This window comes from Saimiri boliviensis, chromosome X (assembly GCF_048565385.1).
Source record: "Saimiri boliviensis isolate mSaiBol1 chromosome X, mSaiBol1.pri, whole genome shotgun sequence".
NCBI classification, from domain to species: Eukaryota; Metazoa; Chordata; class Mammalia; order Primates; family Cebidae; genus Saimiri; species Saimiri boliviensis.
The window spans coordinates 83,946,835-83,971,875 of record NC_133470.1 but is presented as its reverse complement, the minus strand read 5'-3'; the positions used below and the strand labels follow the sequence as shown (position 1 = coordinate 83,971,875).

Below are 25,041 nucleotides of genomic sequence, written 5' to 3'. Positions count from 1 at the left end.
AGTGGGGGAAGCAGGACAAAAAAGTAGAAGAATCCAAGCAAGGGTGCAACCCCAGAGGGAGGAAAGATTCAGCCAGGTTCCACAGGGTAGGGAAAGTGAATTCCGAGCCATTTCCAGCTCTCTGCTCTTGCAGGTAAAGCAGCTCCAGGAGCTGAGGGGCTATCCTCTGAGAAAACGTTCCAGGGGTGTAGGCTTCAGAAGTAAGAGCACATTGAATCAGAGAAAGGGGTGCCAGAGGATGTGGGCAGAACACCAACACTGCCCACCACATCCTGCCAGAATATGAGCTTAAGGAAAGATGTCTGTGTTTCTCTTGCTCATATGAATACCTCTTATGTAGCAGATGATCATTAAATATTTGTTGAATTGAGTGGAATTGTCAGTGGAATAAATATTTCTTTTCTTGCTTCTGTCTTTCGGGCCTTGCTGCTAAAGGTCTTCCACAACCAAGATAATAAAAGTTTTTCTGTAGCTTTTTCTAATACTTCCTACAGTTGTGTTTGTTCATTAACTTTCTAATGCCTCTGGAGTCTTTTTCCCCTCCATGGTAACATGTTTGCTGAGGTCGAATTTACATATAGCAAAATGTATAAATATTAAATTTATAGATTGACAAATTTTGACATATGTATGCATCCATGTAACCACTACCCAGATTGAGATGTAGAACATTTCCATCATTCCAGAAAGTTCCCTTTTGCCCCTTTATGATCAAGAATAATCTCCCCAATAGAGGTAACCATTATTCTGACTTCTATCATCATAGAGTATGAAAATGAATTAAAAGCCTCAAACTGAAGAACAAAAAGTTGAAATAATCCAAAATTTCAGGCAAACACAAATATAAAACAATTTGGTTTTGTTCTTTGACCATGAAACAAAGACCAGACAACAGTGCTTACAAGCAGAGGGAACTCGTAGAGTTTATTGTTCCACAGATTTCCCTGGAATCTGTGTTTGTGTGTAGCAGCAGAGTGGGGTCAAGTTTCGTTTTTTATCCATCTGCACAACCATCCAGTCCCCGCAGCTCTCCAGTGCCCACTCTGTTATAGATAAAGTGCCCATGTATGTGAGGTTGGGCCCACCTGCTGCCTTCTGGGTCAGAGACTTGGTCCAGAGTGTGTGTGTAGGGAAAAAGTGTTCATTACTGGCCTCATACTTCACCAGGGGCGAGGAATTTAATGTGGTTTTTCCTCCTTTCTCTTGGCCCTGGGATCCCCCAGGCCTGTTCTCTCTATGCCTTTGGCCTCTTTCCGCCAAACCTGAGCCCGCCCTCCTCCCGACTTTGTTTGTCCCTTCACTGCTTCATGGCCTAGAGATGCCACTGACCCAGCACCCAGGACATCTGGGAGACTCAGCTATGGAGAAAAGGGAGGTGGTGGCAAGAGACCCCTTCTAGAGAGAGGCAGGCCTAGGGTAGTTGCCTTCTCATGCAATCACGAAGGCCATGTTATACATGGTGACAGGGTGAGCAGTTGATTTTACTGCTAATTATTGAAGCTGGTTTCCAATGAAGAAATAAAGAAAATGACAAGATGTGGTTTGGCTCAACTGTTTGCAGTGAAATAACATGCACGTGAGTCAGGTTAAGTTTGTTGTACTTCAACGTAAAAATGGTTATGAAGTCCATTTTCAAATAGCTTTCAAAATATGTTCTTTATTTATATCAAATGTCATCACTTAAATAAAAAAGAACTTAAGTCATGATTCTTCCTTATAAGACTTTTATTAATGCCAGAAATTAAATTGTAAAAACAAAATGAATTTGAAAAATCAGTGTGATTGTGGGTGCAAAGGTGGTATGAACAGGGACTGAGGAAAAAGTCAGGCCTGAGGAGAACCCTCAGTTTCAACTCAGACCTAAAGGCCATGATCTGGCTGATGCTGTGAAGTGGACTGTACAATGGGTGGGTCGCTTCATGCTTTTATAGCCACACTGTGTGCTGGACCTCAAGGCTCTTCTTCCCCAAGGAAAGTTTAACTCCAAGTGCTCCCGGGTTTGTCACCTTCTGGACTTGCAGGCTTGAGACTCTTGGGTCCCCTGTCCTGCACTGGACAACCCCTGATTGGGAGGAATTTTCTAACAAGACAGAAGAAAATGAAACAAAAGGAACTACAGAAAACAATGTGGCGTTAATTGCCTAACAGTGCTGATTCCCACATCTCGTAGGTGTCCGGGATCATTTCTGTAACAAACATCAGGCCCTTGGTCAGACACACACACACACATTGATCATCTCCAGCAAAATCAGTATTTTGACTCACGGTGCCTTTGCTGCTGTCAGCTCAAAAACTACCTGTGCTTTGTTTCCTTAAATCGTTAGGCTTTTGCATAGCCATCCTCTAGCAGTTTTATCAAAGCAAGACATAACTGCATACACCCTGGAAATGAGGGGTGAGTCGCCTTTTTTAAAATTAAATTTTTAGAATTCTGACCCCATCACCTTCCATACCTTTAATGCAGAGAGTGCCTATTCAGAGCATTCCGTTTTTAAGTAACAGGTCACACTACTCATGTGTGTGGTTCTTCATGTTATAAATACGTTTTTGGAAATGTTTTGTAGTAACAGAGTTTTTTCTTTTTTGTGGGGTTCAATTGAGTGACATTTCGCTACTGACATAATTTCAGCGGTTTTCTTCTATCTACAATCTGGTGTGGTTCTTGGCACTTGGGCCTACAATTTTTTCTGCGCCAGCCTTTGTCAGATAATCAACGATCCTAACACGAGTGCTCCACACATGGGGAAACTACCCTCCATGGGAACCGGCAGTCTGAAGCCCTGGTTTCTTGCCTGAGACTCTTTGCAAGTCACATGAGGAAGAAGGCAGCTCCTCACAGGCTCTGGTTGTGTATAGTGATGCATAGCTGGCTGCAGGCTTCGGGAGTGGGGAGCCCTCTCCTTGCTCTGTCCAGGCTCACTAAGTACCCTGAACTCAGTTAAAATACTAGAAAATGTCCCCCACTTTGTCCAAGTAAGAAAAGAATGTCACCAGAGCCTGCTTCTTTGAAAATCAAAATGAGTTCTTGCATGGTCTGAAAAACTAAGACTTTGGCATTTACTTGCCTGTGAGGTGACTGGAAACTGCCCCAGCCGCACTGACTATCATGGTCCTCACAGAGAATGCAGTCACAGTATCTGCTTAGTTCCCAGCTGTAGGTGCTCAGAAGGATCAAGAACGGGCATTAAACAGCACTTCATGTCCAACTGACACCTTCATGCTGAGTCTCCTGGACCCCAGGACCTGTGAAGGAAGGGGTGACATGATGCCCTCATTATGAAGTGAGAGTGTTTGTACTCTCAGTACCTAGTCACTTCTTGAGCAGAAGGGAGCAACTGGCTAGGAGACCTAAGAATGGAACTCATAGGTTTCTTCCTGGTCACTTTTATATCACTCCATAGCTTGGATCCATCATACGATAGCCAGGGACAACCTATGCTTCCCCAAGGCCGTAAAAATTCGTCTGCTAGCATTAGCCAGCTCACAGGGAAACACACTGCATAAGGGACCATAAGAATGGCCTTCAGAGTGACAATCGGTAGGTATTTCTAATTGTAACTACTGAAGATAGAATTCCAGTTGCACATTGCACAAAGAAACCCTCACTTGACATGCATACCTTTCAAGTATCAAAGCACCAGTTCAGATCCCTATGAAAGGAAGAGAGGATGAGTACTCATCTTGTGTCTGCAGGTGTCACCCAATTGATACATTTTGTCAAAATCCTCAGAGGAAGTATGAGGTAGTGGAATGACCTTGCAATTGGCAGCCTGGCCAACTCTATTCTAAGCCTGACTCTGGGTCTCAGCTTTGTGAGTGATCTTGGACAAAGCATTCCCTCCTCTAGTTCTCAGTGTTCTTTTCTTCAAAGTGGCAACAATGGTCTCTTCCATGCATATCTTCCAAGTTCTTTCAGAGAAGAGATGAGATGATGCATGGGAAAAAGCCAAGAGCAGCAGAATCCCTGGCTACAGGTAGCTGCTTAATTGCAATGTCCTTTGAGCCACCAGTGTCATCTGATACACTTATCTCAGCGTCTGAGATCCATTGCCCCTGTCACTTGCCATTCTTTGGGGATTGCAATGACTAGTCTGCTGAAGTCTTTGGAGTAAGATTCTGCCACCATCACTGGGCTCAATCTCCTCAATTGTCTTCAGAGTCCGGAACAAGATGGTCTCCAGATGCCCCTTTGCTAGGATTATTTAGCATTCTTATTGAAGCACAGGGGAGAGGTCAGAATTTCAGGTATTAGAAGCAAACGATATAATCCTGTTGGTGGCAACACTCACTCTGATAGGGCAGGGGAGAGGCTAGATTCTCTCAGAGCCCCCTCCAGAAGGCAACTGCTTCCTTCTTTTCTTCCTTCAATGTATAAACACGTCTTCTTTCCTAAAGGTTATGGCCAAGACCTTGAAAACTACATATTCTCTCTTGGTTTTAAACCTGTGTTGACCATCAGTATGTTTTTAGTAGAAAAAAACAAAACAAAACAAAACAACCTCAAACTGAACTCTAAACTTCCCTGTTTCACACATGGTGCAAGCCTGCACCTCTCATACTTTGGATTGCCTTTCATCCGTCCACTCCTGTTTTGTGCTCTGGAGAGCCTGTGTCTTCTGCTCATCCACTTGAACATAGTCTACTCTTTGTTCTTCTGAAAGGAGAAGTTTCTGAAGGAGGAGAACAAAAAGGTTTTCATTACATGTAACTTAAAATGTCAGGAAAATGTTTACCCCTTTGTATTCAATTACATTGTTAAATATTTGTTGCCCTTTCCTGTGTATGGAAGCTTTATACTTTGTATGTGTGCGTGAACACCTCTGCTTTCCTCAATTTTGCTCTAGCCACTTGACCAATATAATGTGAGTGGAAGTGACATGGCTGGGCATGGTAGCATGTGCATGTAATTCCAGCACTTTGGGAGGCTGATATGGTTTGGCTGTGCCCCCACCCAAATCTCATCTTGAATTGTAGTTACCATAATCCCCATGTTCCCTGGGAAGGACCTGGTAAGAGGTAGTAGAGTCATGGGGGCAGTTACCCTCACGCTGTTCTCATGATAGTGAGTGAGTGAGTTCTCAGGAGATCTGATGGGGCTTTTCCTCCTTCACTCTTCACTTCTCTTCCTGCCACCATGTGAAGAAAGATATGTTTGCTTCCCCTTCCACCATGATTTTAAGTTTCCAGAGGCTTTCCCAGCCATGCTGAACTGTGGGTCAATTAAACCTCTTTCCTTTATACATTACCCCATCGCAGGCATTTCTTCATAGCAGAATGAGAATGGACTAATATAAAGGCGAAGGCAGGAGGATCAGTTGAGCCCAGGATATCAAGACCAGCCTGGGCCACAAAGCGTGATCCCATCTCTACAAAAATAAAAAACAGCTGGGGGTGATGGTACACAACTGTAGTCCCAGCTACTTGGGAGGCTGAGATAGGAGGATCCCTTGAACCCAGGATATCAAGGCTGCAGTGAGCTATAACCATGCCACTGCACTTCAGCCTGAGTGACAGAGTGAGACCTTGACTCAAGAAAACAAAACCACCACAACAAAAAGAAAGTGACATGCTCCAATACTAATGAGAAAAGAAGTATTCTGTGATTCTGCAATCTCTCTTTTTCCTCTGTCAGGAGTTCAGCACATCTCAGATGGGGCCTGCTTCTCTTGCCTGGACCCCGTACTGAAGATTAGCTGGAACACAAAGGCTCTGGCCTGCAATAAAAGAGCCTTTGTGTTGAAAGCAAAAGAGATTTGGGGGTTGTTTGTTTTGAGTGCATAGTCTACCAAACTGACTAATGCTCCCTTCTGACCAGCTTTTCTGCAGTCTCGTATCAGGTTTTTGCAATGATACTAAATGTAGAGAAGAAGTCGGAGTTACCTCAGCAAAAGAGCAGAAAAGTCCTCCGTTGCTTCCCATGCACTCCCTTACACTGTACAGTAGGGTGATATTAATTCACAGCTATGGTAACTTACAGGTATTAACTCAATTAATCCTCACAACAGCCCTTGATATAGTGTTGTCCTTTCTGATTCCCACTTTTCAGATGAGAATTCTACCCAAAGGGGGAGCTGCCCAACTTACCATTCAAGGTCCCTTACTTCCAACCTACAGTTCCTTCCACTGCTCCCTAAACTCTAGCCAAACTAGGCTGTTAATTGTTGCCTAAACAGGATATTCCTACACCTGGAGGGTCCTCTACCCCCTCATTTCTGCCTGAGATATTTTTCTATAAACTTTATGGTCCAAATTTTGAAGTGTGCATATCACATACATTTGTATGTATACACACAAAGAACATACCTTAGAAAGAAATAAACCAAGAGTTCATTCTTGCTGGGAGGTGGGATTAGGGCTGATTTTAATATTCTTCATTATACATGTCTGCATTTTTAACACTTTCTAAGGAGAATATCCATGGCTTGATAATCAGAAAAGTCTAGGCAGAAATGGAATCACCTAGGAATTCTCAGATGCAAAGCCTTTCCTACCTGCTGCATGGGGGCTGGTGATGCTGAATTGAAGTCCAGAGCCAAATAATCTAGGCTGAATTTCTTTGTCCACATAAGAGCACCACTGCTCAGGGAACTGGCTGCTCGGTGCTCCTCCTAGGAACCAACATCACAGGAGTTAGATTAATCATGTCTATCGGTTGCTCAAGGGAAGGAAGGCAAGTTGTGGCTTCACCCAAGCAGCTGCCGTCAGACAATAACAGAATAGTCTGGTGAGACGTGAGTCGATCAGCCTGCATATCTGAGTGAGAACTGTAATTTCAAATAGAATGTAGCCAATTTGGCCTTCACAATGAAACCATACCATTATTCACCATAGAAACAGTTTGCCAAAATTCACTCAAAACAGATTTTGCTTCATGAATCTGATAGGCCTGTGATACTTTAGAGATTAAACCCTGAAAAGATCAACTATACTTATTAAAGTTCTTGTGAAGGCATCCCAAATACATTTAAAGATACTTTGCACAATGCAAACGGTTATAACACAGGTGGAACTCCTGACCCAGCTTCAGAAGTGAAATGCTACCAGTCTATATCTTTGAAGCTGTTTCCTCTCTACCATCTCTCCTTCTCCTCCTAAGAGCTGAAATACTAACTTGAATTTTGTGCTTACCACTTTTTTATTTTTAAATATAGTTTCATGAGTATGCAAGAATCCTTAAATAACAGACTGTTTCATTTTGCATGTTTTTGAATGTCATATCAACAGAATCACATTGTATGTATTTTGGTTGGCTTCAGTTTTGTGCTCAACATTAGGTACCCCACATTCACTTGTGTCACTCATTTGCACTGGGTCAGATATTACATTGCATGACCTATTTAACCATTCCGCCATCAAAGTATATTTGAGTTGCTCCCAGTTTGGGGGCTATCATAAGCAATGCTGCCATTGGCATTGACGCACCTGTGGGAGAATTTCTAGGGCGTTTACTTGGGAATGGAATTATGGGGTTATAGGATGTGAGCATTTTGAACTTTACTAAATAACACCAAACTATTTTCCAGAGTGAACCAATCTACATATGTACCAGGAGTGTGGAAGAACTTCTATTGCTGCCCAACCTGCCCATCACTTGTATTGTCAGACTTCAACATTTTTCCTACCTGAGGCAGGTAAAATGGTATCTTACTTTGGTTTGATTTTCCATTCCCCTAATTATTAATTAGCACGAGCACCTGTTCATACGTTGAAAGGTCATTTGTTTATTTGTCTTCCGTGAATTGTCTGTTCGGGTTTTTTTGTTTGTTTGTTTGTTTTTTGGCCTTGTTTCTGGTTAATTTTTGTATTGAATTATTTGTGTATTTTTCTTACTTACCCTAGTATGTGTTCTTATGTCCTGGAGAGTAATCATTTGCTGTCATGTATGTTGTAGATAGCTCATCGCAGTCTGTAACTTGTCTTTTCATTTATTTTTATGGTATTTCTTTTGACTAAGAAATACTTTTAATGTACTATGTCAGTCTTTTCCTGTATGGCTTGCACTTGCGTTTTGTTTAAGGAATCCTACCCCATGCTGAGGTCATAGTTTGTTTCCTTATATTTTTTCCTGAAATTATGAAGTTTCGCAATAATTTGCTTCACGTTTAAGCAATAATCTCACTTGAACTGATTTTAATGTTGTATATGGTGGTGCAATAGAAATACAATTCATTTCACTTTTGTTGTTGTTTTTACTTGACATGGATAACCCCGGAATGTCTTAAGTAATCTTGACCCTTTTAGAATCAGCTTCAAAGTTCCTCAAAAATCTCCATGTTCCTAACAGGAACTGGTAAGATAATGTCTTAAAAGTTTGAGTCTTCCTATTCAGGAACATGGCCTACTTTTCCACTGATTTTATTCTCCTTAATGTCTTTCAATAAGCTTTAATAGTTTTCTCCACGATGTTTTTTGTTAGATTTATCCCTAAATACCTAGAGTTTCTTGTTACTGTAAATGGAAGTTTTGTTTAAATTCTTTTTTCCGTTTGTTACCATTATATAGACATTCAACTGGATCGTGTATTTTGATTTCATATCCAGCAACCTTGATATCTTTTATTCGTGATTATTTATTTTGCTAACCTATTAATTCTAATTATTTCTAAGTAGATTATTTTGAGTTGTCATTATCTATGAATAATCACTCTTTGTCTTCTTCCTTTCTTTCTAATTCTTACTCCTTTTGTATCTTTAGTTTGCCCTCTAACATTAGATGGGACTTCGAACACCATGCTGAATAGAAATAGCTAAAGAGATCATTTTTGTTTTCAGCCTGATTTTAAAGGAGATATTTTTAGTGCTTAACCACTGAGTATGATATCTACTATAGGTAGATTCATTTTTCATTTGTTATGAGGTTAAAGAAAATTCCTCTATTCCTTGTTTACTAATAGATTTTTTCATGAATAGATGTTGAGTTCTATCAAATGCTTTTTCCACATCTAGTAAGATAACATATCATTTTTCTCCTTTAATCTGGTAATGTGCTTGGTTGACTTAATAGATATTCCTGGTTTATGGTTGTAATAGCTCATCTCTCTAAGAATATTGGTACTAATAGAGTTTTAAAAAGGCTTTTCCTGGTCAGGCGTGGTGGCTCATGCTTTTAATCCCAGCACTTTGGGAGGCCAAGGTGAGTGGATCACTTGACGTCAAGAGTTTAATACCAGCCTGGCCAACATGGCGAAATACCGTCTGTACTAAAAATACAAAAATCAGCCAGGCGTGGTGGTGTGCACATGGAACCCAGCTACTTGGGAGGCTGAGGCAGGAAAATCGCTTGAACCTCAGAGGCAGAGGTTGCAGTGAGCTGAGATCATGCCACTGCGCTCCAGCCTGGGTAATAGAGGTCTGCCTTACAAAAATAAATAAATAAATAAAATAAAAATAATAAATAAATAAAAAGGCTTTTCCTCCTAGCATAGTTCTCATTTCATCCAATCTGTTTTGGTATCAATCTTTCATGCTAGCGCTTTCCTGAAATGTCACATGAAATAATTGACTGTTGCTTATACTTAAGCTTTGTGTACATGGATGGCATTTGTCAACTCTGGAGTTTTCTGCAGGGTGATCCCATTGCATGGTTATCTTGAGTAACCCCCAATATTAGGAAGTAGGTTTTGCCACTTGGGCTGCTCAAATAGTCCAGAGAAATATCTTCCAATCTCCAGACTCAATTGTAAAGGTCTGGTTGTCAACATTCCGGAAAAGAGAGGTAAAGGAAAGGGTTTGAGAATGGTTCTCATATCCATTATGCCTACTGACTTAATTACCTTGTTGTTAGTATAGTATTCATGGTCAATGCATGAGACTCTTTTTTTTTTTTTTTTTTTTTTTTTTTTTTTTTTTTTTTTTTTTACCTCCGAGACCCTTTGTTTTACCCTTTCCAGATGGGGGATGGAAAGTCACAGTGGTTCACCTCCGTGGAGTGAGGGAAGGGATCGTGGGATTTACCTGATGCTTTTGACCATTACTCCTTCTTTCACTTTTCCTTCAGCCCTACTTCAGAACTACCCACTGTGGACAATTCCTAAATTCTTTGGCTATTCTGCAGTATAAGTCAAGTTGCTTCTTGCCTTCCTCCCAGCACATTTAAGATTTATTTTTTTGGCGGGGAGCTTATAAGTCATTTACTACCTGCTTTCCAGTTTCCAATATGTAACCGCTTTTTTCGTCTCCAATTCTTCTTATCTTTGTGGGTTTATGCCTTTAACACATTTCTTTGCTGTTATTTTAGAGGGTGTTTGGGAATGGAGAGAAACCGAGGCTTGTGATCAATCTTCCATCTGAGGTTCATGCACATTGTTTCATGTATCAGTACTTTACTTCTTTTTACGGCTGCATAATATTCCACTGTACAGCTATACTACATTTTATTAACAGATTCATCAGTTGATGATCATTTAAGTTGTTTTCCCTTTTTGCCAAACTTTTCAAATTTATGTGTATAGAGTTGTTTATTTTTACTTCTACAAGTTGTAAATGGTGTTTTATAAATCTACTTGGCCATTTTTAATAGTATCTTATTACTTAGTCCAACTTTCAATTTCTCATTTATTTCTTTCAATATAGTAAAACTACTTATTTTATATTCAAAATTCTGTATTTCCAAAAACTGCTTACTTCCATATTTGATTCTATTATTTGTTAATTCTTACTAATTCGGGGGTTGTAAGTTTTCAATATTTTTGGCACCAGAGATTCCAGAGATTTCCTTTCCCTTCCCCTCCTGTCAGCTGAAGTTTAGCTTTAAAAATGTATCTTATTTTAAGTAACAGGTGTTTTTCTTGCTACCTTGCCTACCAAAGTGTCTCATCAAATTTTAACAAATTTAAAACTAGAATAAATGTAGTTTCACCTCCAGTAATGTTGAATAAAGTAATTTTGACCGCCCTTCCTGCTGAGAACAATATTTTTCTCCTTTTTTTGGTGGAAATTGACAAATTGTTTCTAAAATGTTTATAGGAGTAGAAAAGTCAAAGAAAAAAACCTAAAAATACCTTGAAGGTAAACAAAGCAGGAGGACTTACTTTCCTTGATACTGAGTCTTATAAAGCTACAGCAACTAAGGGAATTTGTATTGTTCTAAGATAGACAGGTAGACCAACAGAATAGAATTAAGAGTCCATAAAAACCCATACATATACGGATACTTGATTTATGGCAAATATGGCAAAACTGAATAGTCAGTAAATAATAATCATTTTACATATGTGGAAAAATGAGTCTTGACCCCTATCTCACAGCACACAAGTTAATTCAGGGTGATATAATCCAAATATGAAGGTAAAACTAGAAAGCTCCTAGGAAAATAACCATAATTCACCCGAGATCAAATAGATAATGATCTTGTATTAAAGAAATTGAATTCATCCAGAGGATTTCACTCCTGAATTATACCAAAAATTTAACGAGTAAATAAAACTATTTCTACACAATCTGTTCTTGAAACTAGAAGGGGAGAGAACACTTTTTGAGGAACCCAGCATTACCTTAATAACAAAACCACACAAAGACACTACAAAAACCTAAAGATCAACACCCACTAAGAACACAGACATGAAAATCCTCAACAAAATATTAGCAGATGAAATGCAGCAATATATACAAGGAATAATACACCATGACCAAATGGGGTTTATCTAGAGAATGCAAGACTGGTTTAAAACCTGGCACAGTGGCTCAGGCCTATAATCCCAGCACTTTAGGAAGCCGAGGTGGGAGGATGGCTTGAGCTCACAAGTTCAAGACCAGCCTGGGCAATATAGCAAGACCCTGTCTCTACAAAAAAAAAAAAAAAAAAAAAAAAAAAAAAAAAAATCCCAAGAAATCTGAAGAAAATAAAAACCTCCTATAATTAATAAGTTAATTCAGCAACCTCGAACTCTTGGGCTCAAGGGATTCTCCTGTCTCAGCCTCCTGATTAGCTGGGACTATAGGCACAGCTACTGTGTGTGGCTAATTTTTAATAGAATTTTTGTAGAGACAGGGTCTCACTTTGTTGCCCAGGCTGGTCTTGAACTCTTGGGCTCAAGCCATTCTCTCACCTCAGCCTCTCAAAATGCTGAGATTACAGGTGTGAGCCACTGCACTCAGACAATCATATTTCTATATACCACAAGTGGGTCATTGGAAGCTGAAATTAAAAAAAAATACCATTTATAATAGCTCCAAAAATGAAATACTTAGATAGGAATCTAATAGAACATGCATAAGATCTATGTAAAAAATAAAAAATTATGAGGGAAAAAAATCAAAGAAAATCTGAATAAATGAGCCAGGCATGGTGGCTCATGCCTGTAATCTCAGCACTTTGGGAAGCAGGGCAGACGATCACTTGAAGTCAGGAGTTTGAGACCAGCTGGGCAACATGGTGAATCCCTGTCTCTACTAAAAATACAAAAAAATTAGCCAGGCATGGTGGTGTGCGCCTGTAATCCCAGCTACTCAAGAGGTTGAGGCAGGAGAATCGCTTGAACCTGAGAGGTGAGTAGATCCTGAGGTAGCCTCCCGAGTAGCTACGACTATAGGCATGTGCCACCATACCCGGCTAATTTTTGTGTTTTTAGTAGAGGTGGGGTTGCACCATGTTGGCCAGGCTGGTCTCGAACTCTTGTCCTCAGACGATCCTCCCACCTCAGCCTCCCAAAGTGCTGGGATTGCAGGCATGAGCCACCACACCTGGCCCCTTTGGAGGACTTGTACACAGACTATATAATGAACTCTCAAAACTCAATGTAAGAAACCAAACAATCTGATTTAAAAATTGGCAAAAAGATCGAACTGATACTTTACCAAAGAAAATATATGGATGGCAAGTAAACACACCAAAATATGTCCAACATCATTTACCATTAGGGAAGTACATGTTAGAGCCACATTGAGATAAAATTTTTAAAAACTGGTAATACCAACTATGTTGGCAAAGGAGGTGGAGCAACTGGAACTCTCAAAAATTGCTGGTGGGAGGACAAAATGGTACAGCCATTATGGAGAACATTTTGGCAGTATCTTACTAAGTTAAATAAACAATTGATGACTCAGTTAAGCATACATTTGATGACCCAGCAACACTACTTCTAGGTATTTATCCTGGAGCTGGATTTCTCAGCTGTGGCACTATTGACTTTTGGGGTAGGATAGTTCATTGTTGTGAGGGCTGTCCTGTGCGTTGTAGGATGTATAGCAGTACCCTGATTTTTTTCCATTAGATGCCATTAGCACCACCTTCTCCACTCCAAGTTGTGGCAACCAAAAGTGTCTCCAGACATTGCCAAATATCCCTTGACAGTCAAAATCACCACTGGCTGAGAAGCACTGCTCTAAAGAAATGAAGACGTCTATCCACGCAGAACCTGTCAAATATGACTAAGATCAGAAACAAGGCAAGCATACCCACTTTTGCTACTTCTATTCAACAAAGCACGGAGAGTTCTAGCCAAAACAATTAGGTAAGAAAAAGAAAGCAAAGACATCCAAACTGGGAACAATCCCAAAAGGAAATTAAAAAAAAAAAAAACCCAAAAAACAGTTTCAATTACAATATCATCAAAAAGAACAAAATACTTAGGAATAAATTTAACCAAGGAGGCAAAGATTTGTATGCTGAAAACTATAAGAAAGAAAGTAAAAGAAATATTAAGTAAATGAAAAGATACCTGTGTTTCTGTATTGGAAGACTTAATATTGTTAATATGATAATATTATGCAAAATAGTTTGAAGATTCAAAGCATTCCCTATCAGAATTCCAGTGGCATCTTTTGCAGAAATAGAAAAACCTATCCTTAAAGTTCACATGTAATCTTAAGGGACCCTTAACTGATAAATCAATCATGAAAAAGAAGAACAAAGTTGGAAGACTCACACTTTCTGATTTGAAAACTTACTACAAAGCTACAATAATCAAAACAGCATGGTACTGGCATAAGGACAGACATATAGACCAAGAAAGAAACCCTTGCATATATTGATTTTCAACAAGAGTGCCAGGACCATTCAATATGGAAATGATAGTCTTTTCAGCAAATGGTGCTGGGAAAACTGAATGTCCACATGTAAAAGAATGAAGTTGGACTCTAACCTTATACCATATATATAAAAATTAACTCAGAAAAGATCAAATATCTAAACATAAGAGCTAAAACTATAAAACCGTTAGAAGAAAACAAAGGAGAGAATCTTCATTACCTTGGATTTGGCAATGATTTCATGGATATGATGCCAAATGCAAGGAAATAAAATGAAAGAACAATTTTGACTTCATCAAAATCAAAAACTTCCGTGCATCAAAGGACACTATCAAATGAGTGAAAAGACAACCCACAGAACGAGAAAAAATATTTGAAAATCATGTATCTGACAAGGGGTTAACATCCAGAATATATTTTAAAAACTCCTATAACTCAACGACAAAAAAGAAACAACCTAACTTAAAAATATGCAAAGGACTTAAATAGACAATTCTCCAAAGAAGATATATAAATGGCCAATAAGTACATAAAAAGATGTTTCTTAGTCATTAGGGAAATGTAAATGAAAACCACAATGAGATACCAGTTCGCACCCATTAGCATAGCTATGATAAAAAAATGATAAATAGGCGGGGCGCGGTGGCTCGCACCTGTAATCCCAGCACTTTGGGAGGCCGAGGCAGAGAGATCACATAAGGTCAGGAGTTCGAGATCAGCCTTGCTAATATGGTGAAACCCCATCTCTACTAAAAATACAAAAATTAGCTGATCATGGTGGTGCATGCCTGTAATTCCAGCTACTCAGGAGGCCGAGGCAGAAGAATTGCTTGAACCTGGGAGGCAGAGGTTTGCAGTGAGCCAAGATTGTGCCACTGCACGCCAGCCTGGGTGACAGAGCAAGACTCTGTCTTAAAAAAAAAAAAAAAAAAAAAAGATAGGCCGGGCGCGGTGGCTCAAGCCTGTAATCCCAGCACTTTGGGAGGCCGAGGTGGGTGGATCACGAGGTCGAGAGATCGAGACCATCCCAGTCAACATGGTGAAACCCTGTCTCTACTAAAAATACAAAAAAAAATTAGCTGGGCATGGTGGCTCGTGCCTGTAATCCCAGCTACTCAGGAGGCTGAGGCAGGAGAATTGCCTGAACCCAGGAGGCAGAGGTTGCGGTGAGCCGAGATCGCGCCATTGCACTCCAGCCTGGGTAACAAGAGCGAAACTCTGTCTCAAAAAAAAAAAAAAAAAAAAAAAAAAGATAAATAAAAAGTGTTAGTGAGGATGTGGAGAAATTGAAACCCTTGTGCATTACTGGCAGTAATGTAAAATGGTGTCGTAACTGAGGAAAACAAGTTTGGTAGTTCCTTAAAAAGTTAAGCATAGAATTACTGTATAATCAAGAAATTCCACTTCTACATATACATACAAACAAATTGAAAGCAGGAAGTCAAACACACACTTGTATGCCAATGTTTATAGCAGCCTTATTCATAATAGAATCTAGCCTCACCATCATTTAAAACAACCATTCATTCTTAAGGTCAGTTTAGTACTTTCAAAAACCTGGGAGTAAATGTGGGAATAAAAGACAGAGGAAAGTGGCTGAAGGTGGTAGCTAGCAAAGCGCCAACGGTGTGAGATCAAGCAGACAAGGGCTATAAGGTCACCGGAAAAGCAATGCTGAAATGTCTGACAACAGGGTCCTGGCATGGTTAGTAATCCAGAAAGCCAGAATAGGGTTGAGGCCCAGAAGACAGACGAAGGCCTTGATAAGAATGAAGAGAGGCTCCTGTACAGGGCACCCTTTCATAAAGAGTAGGAGCAGGAATGGGGCACTGACTTCCTGCATCTTTATTTCCTCCAAATGTCCAGCACATTTTAAGAGTTCAATGAAGTATACTAAATGCTAAATATGAATGAACAAAAGAAGTGGTATTACTCTAACTCTCCAATTTGTTCCAAGGTAGAGGAATTGTTTAGCTTTGCCTCTAATCCCCCCAACACCTCCCACCATGTTAATTGATAGCGAGTCTCTGGTTTGGTGACATCTTAAGCTGCAGCCTCAGCCTATTGAACCATAAAAATTAACCTGAACTTGTCTCCATACAAAATATCATTATTGGGTCTTTAACTACAGATAAGTATGTTTCCATGAATAACTTTTATCAAAGTGTTTTAATAATAATGGTATATATATATTTTTTACATTCAGAGAATTTATGCAAAGTAACTTCACGTGCCTTATTTTCACTTAAAGCCTCACAAATCTGACAGCTAGGTAGGGCTGGAATTATTATGCCAATTTTACAAATTAAAAAGCCAGAGAAATTAAATTAAAAATAATTAATGGGTAGTAGGCTTAATACCTGGGTGGTAAAATAATCTGTGCAATGAACTCCTGTAATGCAAGTTTGACTATAAAACAAACCTGGACATGCATCTCTGAACTTAAAATAAAAATAAAAAGTTACATGTAAAAAACTTCTCTCTTAATAGTGTTTCTGCTGTATCCCATAGGTTTTGCATGTTGTGCTTTCATTATCATTTGTTTCAAGAAATGAAATTCTGATGTATCCTACAATACGGATGAATCTTGAAAACACTAGATGAAATGAAAGAAGACAGACACAAAAGGACAAATATTGTATGACTCCACTTATACGAGGTACCTAAAATAGGTAAGTTCATAGAGACAGAAAGTAGAACTTTACTACAAGAAAAATATTTTTCAAAAATTGTAAAAGAAAGCTTCTGACAGTTCTAACTGCTTAAAAACTTGAAAATAATCCAAATGTCATTCCATGGGTGAGGGGACAAACAAAATGTGACACATCCATATGCTTGAACACTACTCAGCAATAAAATGGAAAGAGGTATTAATACATGTAACAATAGATGAAATTTAAAAACACCATTCTGAGTGAAAGAAGCCAGTTTTAAAAGGTACTGTATGATTCTATTTTTGTGGCATTCTTGAAAGGACAAAACTATAGTCAGGAAGAACAGATTAATAGTTGCCAGGGGTTACAGTGAAGGGAGGATGTGGCTCTAAAGAGGTAGCATGAGGGATTTTGGAACTGTTCTGTATCCTGATCATGGTGGTAGTTACGCAAACCTCTATATATGTTCAAACTCATAGAATTGCATACCAAGAGAAAGTCAATTTCACTGTATGATCTAAAAACTTAAAAGTATTGTAATACCATAATAAAAAAATGAATATGAGATTTAAGAGTCTAGAACTCTACTATAAAAGCCTTACAAAACTGTTTAAAGGGCTTGAAAAAGTTATATAGAAGAAATCCCATATATTAAAATTAAGCATGTTTATTCTTCTAAATTCTCTATAATTTCACAAACATTTAAAGAAGGATATATAGCAAAACTTGTATTTCGGTAAAGCAAAATCATGTTTCAGCCCCTGGCCTTAATCACTACATTCAGATCAGAACTTGTCCTTAAGGAGAAAAAATATATATATACATACTTATGGGAAAAATCAAAGTCAAATCATACTAGGTTTGACTACCATATTGGGCTGTTATGTGGCACAAGTGAAATAATGTAAAATAAAGTCATATGAAACTGTCTTATTACTAAGTTTTCAAAAACCACAATTGAACGAGATGAGATAGCCTTTAAACACTTTTCTATGACAGTTCCCATGATCACAGCTACCATCAGCCAGTGTTCTGGGCTCTTAATCTGATGTGTCATGTTGCCTAGTAATACACAGAGACAGTGATTGATCAGCGATTATAAACCTAAGCAAACAAACAATTCTTAACTTTGTTGTTAATGAAACACTGATCTTTCTCACAGCATCAAAGATCAGAAAGGAACTGTGAGTATCTGGAATGACTCTACACTTGCTTCCACTGGGTTTCAGATTCACTTCCCTTTTCTGTTCTCTGGAGACAGAGCACAGCTGTTAAGCATCGTTTTATAAGTGTTTTCTTCTAGAAATTTCCCAAGGGCCATTACTAAGTGTGAGAAATATTGGGAAGACCATAACAGATTTGTATATGAGTCACTTTCCATCTGCATCAGGTTAAGTGCACTTACAGCACAATTTTAATAAAATAAGAAGGGAAAATGAAGCATTTAATTATTGCTTAACTGGAGATTACTATTTTTAGATTTTCAGTTGCTGATTATCCTTGCATATAGGAAGGCAGAATTGTCTTCTCAAGAGTATATTGTCACAGAGCCTTGAACATTGTGCTTCTAAGATCTCTTTTCAAAATTTCATGGTTCAAACAGAAACTCTCTGTTGAGTTCCCTACATTTGTAAATTGTAGAACAGGCACTGTCATGGCTGAAGTGTCTGCTAATTGCCAGAGGTGCTAAAAGTCCCTCTCCATCTTCAGAAGCCCATGTTCTCAATAGCATCCAAGATGAAGAGAACAGAAGAAACAACAGGACTCTGTAACCAAATGGTTAATCAAAGGATAGAGATGTTAACTCTCTATCCACTCAAGTCTATAGAAAAACCCTATAATAGGAGTCTTCCAGAGGCTGATGTACTCACAGCCCAGGGCGCTGTACCTTCCTCAATGGGACTCTAAGTGATTCATCCTTGAGGAAGGTTCAGAAGCAGTCAGGACAGGGCCACCAGTTGTTCTGGTGGAAGGGAACTTGCAATATGTTGAGTTTTTACAATTTAAACTCTGGACGTCTAAGGAGCTACAAACCTGTTGGGGTCAAACAGGACATCACGGCCTTGGTGAAAAGAATTGCTGGCATTTCCATTTTCAAATTAAGCAAGGCTCAGCCCTAGGTTCTCTTGAAATACTACAATCTCAAAATGGTATGAGGAGTTGAATGCTGCAGGAAAGAAAGCCAGCTTCAAATTGATTTGTTCCAAGTCTAGAAAAGCTCATGGCCTGGTTTTACGATCAAACGATTGTTTTAAGATTGCATAGAGCTTACTGGAGGATGTGTTTCCTTTATAATTACCTCACAAGAATGTAGATTGGGGCGAAGAATAAGAAAAGTGTGAAAAATATAAGATTACCATTTCGATGTAGCTTTCTTCCTCTTCTCTGGAAACAGGATTAGCAAAAAATCTTGCAGAGTTAATACCATTTCTTTCTGGAGAGAGAAAGCTGGTTCGACTGCTAAGAATAAAAATATAGATGAGGTCAAAGCAATGTCTTACAGCTGCTCTGAAAGCCAGCCAGGAACTAACATGGCCCCCATGGGGTTTCGGCCCTCCCCTTCCAGACACAACTTCTTTCCGGCCAAAGCAATTCCTGAAGAAGCAGAAACTGCCCAACAGTTTCTGCCCCACTCTGGGGCAAATGGCTCCCCATTCACAAAGGCTGCTTTTTCCCCCAGGCTCTCTATGTGACACAGCTCAGGAGCTTTCTAAACAGATGAAGGCATCATATCATTTAGCAAAAAATCACTCATTTGGGGCCTTCTTGTTTCTATTCAACGTAAGGAAAAGCGAGGAAGTATGGCCATTCCTCTGACAGGACAACAAGACTACTAATGAACTTCCATCCTTCTCCTGTGTCAGAAGTATGGGCTGAGTCACTGTCTTGGCTGGAAATACAGCTCATTGCAGAATTCTGCTTTACAATGCAATTGTGTTTTGTAGCATTTAGAGTGAACCAAGAAACTCCTAAGCCAAGCTCAGGACTAAAAATGCAACTTCTAAAAGGTGAGGTGAAAGGGTGCAATTACATTTTGAAGTCTGTCTACCCAGCCCATGAATCTGGGAACTCCCTTGTCCTACCCCATTCACAAAGCTGGGCTTGGGCCATAGCCGATTCCACTGAGACTGGGGAACACAATAATCTCTCCCCAGGAAATCTGAATTGGGATTGAAAAAGAGCCCATCTTTGGTACTGGAATTGTAGCATGTAAACAAGTTCGGGAGGTATGGTATAGCTATCTTTGACTATGAGGATTGTGCAACAGAGAAAAGAATACTGCAAAGACAAAGGAATGCACAGATGTGAAGAGTGAAGCAGATGTGCACAGATTCCTTGGGTTCCCAACAGCACACTAGTTCCTGATTCTGTAATCCTGGGAGACCCAGTCATATTCATTCCTTTGTGATCTATAAAACATCTCTTGCTCTCAATAATAAGCCTCACCCTTCCTTTGGCTTAAACTAGATCAAGTGGGCTTCAACTGCATTTAATCAGAGGCCTAACACACACCAGGGGTGTTTGGGCTGGATGAGGCTCTTTTGAGCAATCAGAGTCTTACCAAGGCACAGTGCGGGTCCTGGTAAGAGATGCATGTTCCCGGATGGTGGAGAGATTTCTCAGGTCCAGGGGAGGTGGCCGTGCTACAAGACAGTGTGCAACATCCAGGAGGTCAAGGCTAGAATTTAAAGGCTGTAAAACTACGACATTTCACTTTTCCAGTACAGCAAATCACATTCACTAACAGGCAGCACTGATGATGAGCGTGAATTTTACTGTCCTCTTTCTTGCCTCACTGGGAGTAAAGACAAATACTGAGCAAATGGCCACGTTACCTGCTGCAGATAACAATGTAGCAATGCATTATTAAGTCTCTGTATATCATGCATGCTTCTAGCTGTTGAGGGCACAGGATGGACAAAGCAGATGAAAGTCTCTGATCTTGTGGAATTGCAACACCTAGCTCACACTTGATGTGTCTGAAGTGGAAATGTTATGTTTCTTATCGCAGGAAGCGATGACCACCCAGGTCCTAGTCTTCCACACCTACAATCCATTGTGCACCTGATGATCCGTCTGTCTAGAACTTTCTTCCCCATTTCTTTGCCTCCAGACAAGATCAGGCCCCACACCACGGGCTCTCAAGTTCTTGTACTTACCTTTTACAGCACTCCCCCAGTTTGTGATGATACATTCATCTATGATTGATCTGGGCCTAGACCGTGCTCCAGGTGTACAGGGGTACATCTGTTTGTTCACTGCCGTAGCCATGGCACCTAAAGAAGCACTTGGTATCTGCCCTGACCCTTATTCCACCTCAGTGGTCCATCTTCCAGAGTTAGTCCTGACCCAGGTGTCCACCTTTGCATGCACCTTTGTTAGGGATGCAGCCAAAGAGCCCTCTGGAATGAACTTGGCTTTGTCAGCTGTATTTGCAGGGCCACCGTGCCTGTACATCCCCCAGCTCCTATTATCATGACAATCTGCGGCGGGAAGACGTCTCAGCTCTTCCTATTCCATCCCAGCCACTTTGTGGTCTTCCTTTCCAGAAACCTTTTCTATGCAACCACCAGAGCCTTGCTCCCCTGGTCAAGTGCTTACATTTCCTCTGAGGCTTGAGATCTCTATTCACTGGGGGAGGTTCCAGGTCTGCAGGTAGCTCAGGCAGTGGGCTTGAGATGCTTCCTGAGCTCATTGGAATGTAGTCATCAGGGCTGCAGTGGGGTCCAAGACCAGAGGCAACGGCCTGGGGGCTCATTGGCATATAGCTGTCTTCGGTACTGGTTGAAGCTGTGGGGTACGTTGGGGAGAACCTGCATGGCTGCAAAAGATACAGATTGGGAACCGCAGACCAGTCATAGAAACTGCTATCACAGGGCAGCCAAGGCTGCACATATGGTTCCAGTTCCAAATTATCCAAGTCTAACTCTGAACTTCCTCAGGAAAGTCAGACAAGCCTCTGGCTAAAGTTCTGCCTCTGGACTTACCATTTTAGTATAGGCGAGAACTCTTCAAGATCTGACACTGGAAGACAGAAGGTTATGCATTTATGCAAATGCTTTAGGTATAAAGCGATGCCTGAAGTAGCTATACCAAGTTGAGCAGGTGTCTGAACCATTAAAACCAACAAGACCCTTATGGAACACCAAGTCCCGTAGTTCTCAAACGAGTTCAAGTCTTCAGGTAAGACTAGAAGAGTCCTCAGGGACTCAGAGTGCTGAATCTTAAAGATTTCAAGGGAATATATACATATCAGGCTATTTTAGTAAAATTGATGCTTAAAGGAACCTGCGTGAACTTACCAAATTTAAACTAAGCCGCTTGTCTCGGTGTCTTAAGGAATGGCCTTCTACATCAGCTGTAAGAAATAAGCCAAGGTGGTGAGAAATGCAGGAAAACATCAGCTGAAACTAGAATCCAAGTCCCTATGTACCCCAAGGACCTGTGCTCAGCTCAAGAGAGGCAGAGAAGCATAACACATATACACAATGCTTGCTATTGGAGTGTAGCTGGGCAGTCAGAACACGTTTCCCCAACAGATAAAAAATCAGACCAGAATTTGAAGAAGTTTGTAGCTGATGGCTTGAGCTCTGTCTGTGAATTAGAAGAAAACGTAGCAAGTAATTAACAGATGCTTGTTTAATTTATTACATAAATCTTCTGAACTGAAGGCAGAGCTGGAGGTTTGAGGAGAGGAGAGAAGGTTTGAAATATTCTTTGAAATGAGCAAGAGAACAGGGTGAACGGAGAAATGATTGCCTTGTGGAGCAGCATTAAGGGCCCAATTGAGGTCTGTGACCATGAATTAGTGACTCGGATTTTCTACAGAAAAACTACTAGAAAGAACAGTTGGATTTATCCAGGATTAGAAACTCATCAGTTGGCTGTGATAAAGGGTATGATACAAAAATTTAGAATAATTGTTGAAGTTGAAGAGGAGATATTCAGAAGGCAGCAAGATACCTGGGCCTAGACTCAAACGAGATATAATTTGGGGGAATTTAGCAGCTTGGAGATGACAGTCAAAACCGTAAGAGTAGATGAAACTAGGTTGCAAGTGTTGAGAAAAGTACAAAACTATAGAGAATCCTAAGATTCGAAGAACTAAGAGGTAAGTCAGTGAAGTATCTTGAGAAAGAGCAACCATGGATTAATGAGGAAACTTGGGGGACATGGTACCATGAAAGCCTCAAGAAGGAAAGAATGGCCAATGGTGTTGGGTGGTGCAGAGAAGTCCAGCAAGCGCTCCCAGCATGTGGTGGCCAGAGCAAAGCAGCCCTCAGCCCTCAAGAGCTTGGAGGTGTGAAAAGTCAGGCAACCTCTAAGAAATAAAATTTAACATCATCTTAAAATGCAAGGACAACTCCCAGTTCAGAAAAATGTGACAGAAACAGATAGAATTAAGCATATATATTTACATATATGTGTATGTATATATGGATATATCTATGCTTACATGTTTGTTAAGATGTATAAGTACTGGTTAAAAACTACTCTGAAGTCAGACTGTCTAGTTTTAAATCTCTACACCACCATGACACTAGAAAAGTTACTTACCATCTCTATGTCTCAGTTTCCTAATTTGTAAAATGAAGCCAATAATAGAACCTATTTCATAGGACTTCTGGAAAGGCTAGATGTGTTGGTGCATCTAAAGGACTTAGAACACTGCCTAGAACACAGAAAGTACATAATAGCGCTTCGAAATTATAATGGAAGAATTTCTTATTGTGAGACTTGCATGTGTGAGCACAAGCCCCTGACTCCTTTTCCAATATGAGACCCTTTTGAAGTCACCAAAGAATATAAATACAGAGAAACCCTGAATCAAAGGCATAGGTGTAACCCATGTGCCAGATACATTAAAGATTTATGACAGAATGCAGATGCGATTAGAGTAAAGGAGAGCGCTTTTTCTCTTACGTGGCAGCATTCGTCGCAAGCTTCCTGAAGTGCCTTGGGCCTTACAGGAACACGGGAAGACAGTACCCCCCATGGCCTGGGGTGGTTGTAGCTATGGAGTAAGGCTCCTCTGCCTTTGGAAAGGGAAGGGAAGAGTGGGAAGACCTGTGTCCTGTGGTTTGAGCTTCAGTACAATAAAACACTAAGTAGACTTCTAAGGTTTTTGAGGCTCCTGGACAGCATCTCTGGACCCACTCAGGGACTGGGGGACTTAGCTACCCTGAAGGAAAGGACACAGGCCTGGCTATCTTTGCCACCTGCTGCTTGTAGAGCCTTTAGGGCCTTGAGCAAACACAAGCAGAAGTCAGGGAGTGGTTACAGCAAGCCTGGGTGAGACCCAGTGCTGTGCTGGCTTCAGATCTGACACAGCACAATCCTAGGACTGGTGGCCACAGGGGTGCTTGTGTCACTCCACCCGCAGCTCCAGATGGCTCAGAACAGAGAGAAAGAGATATTGTTTGTTTGGGAGAAAGTAAGGGAAACCTCCACCTGGTAATCAAGACCATCAAGGCAGTATGTCTACAAGCCTGCAAGAACCACAGGATTACTGGGCCTGTGGTTTCCCCCCCAAAGAAGATACAGCTGAGACGACAACACCCAGTTCCTTTTGAATATCTACAAAGCCTTCCCAAGAAGGACAGGTACAAACAAGCCCAGATAGTGAAAACTACAATAAATGCCAAACTCTTCAATGTCCAGACATCAAGGAACATTTACTAGGATCAACACCATCCAGGAAAACATGACCTCACCCAATAAACTAAATGAGGCACAGGGACCAATCCTAGAGAAAAAGAGATATTGCCCTTTCAGGCAGAGAATTCAAAATAGCTGTACTGAGGAAATTCAAAGAAATTCAAGATAACACAGAGAGGGGATTCAGAATTCTACAAGATAAATTTAACACAGAGATGGAAATAATTACAAGGAATCAAGCAGAAATTCTGGAGCTGAAAAATGCCACTGGCCTACAGAAGAATACGTCAAAGTCTCTTAATAACAGAATTTATCAAGCAGAAGAAAGAATTAGTGAGCTTGAAGAGATGCTATTTGAAAATACACAGAGTAGGCAAAAGAAAAAAGAATAAAGAAGAATGAAGCACACCTACAAGATCTAGAAGTAGCCTCAAAAGGGTAAATAATCTAAGAGTTATTGGCCTTAAAGAGGAGGTAGAGAAAGAGCAACATTCAAGTATAAGAAGGTTATAGAACACAAATCAGGTTTAACCTAAGTAAGACTATCTCAAGGCATTTAATAATCAAACTCCCAAAGGTCAAGGATAAAGAAAGGATCCTAAAAGCAGCAGGAGAAAAGAAACAAATAACATACAATGGGGCTCCAATACATATGGCAGCAGACTTTTTAGTGAAAACCTTACGAGCTAGGAGACAGTGGCATGACATATTTAAAGTGTTGAAGGGAAAAATTTTAACCCTAGAATGGTATATCCTACAAA

General features: G+C 40.2%; 1 protein-coding gene across 3 annotated transcripts in view; it reads right to left on the bottom strand.

The window, feature by feature from the left end:
• Positions 1-942: 942 nt before the first annotated feature.
• The window catches only part of GAB3 (GRB2 associated binding protein 3), a 71,248-nt gene continuing 47,149 nt past the window's right edge, over positions 943-25,041 (bottom strand). For all 3 annotated transcript variants that reach the window (XM_039464169.2, XM_039464170.2, XM_074392089.1), the window contains exons 5-10: positions 21,925-21,980; positions 21,224-21,443; positions 20,184-20,265; positions 18,979-19,081; positions 6,492-6,608; positions 943-4,670 (exon numbers count right to left, since the gene is read on the bottom strand). In XM_039464169.2, the coding sequence (XP_039320103.1) occupies positions 4,554-4,670; positions 6,492-6,608; positions 18,979-19,081; positions 20,184-20,265; positions 21,224-21,443; positions 21,925-21,980 (695 nt within the window). In that variant the 3' untranslated portion in view covers positions 943-4,553. The remainder of the gene's footprint in view (positions 4,671-6,491; positions 6,609-18,978; positions 19,082-20,183; positions 20,266-21,223; positions 21,444-21,924; positions 21,981-25,041) is intronic.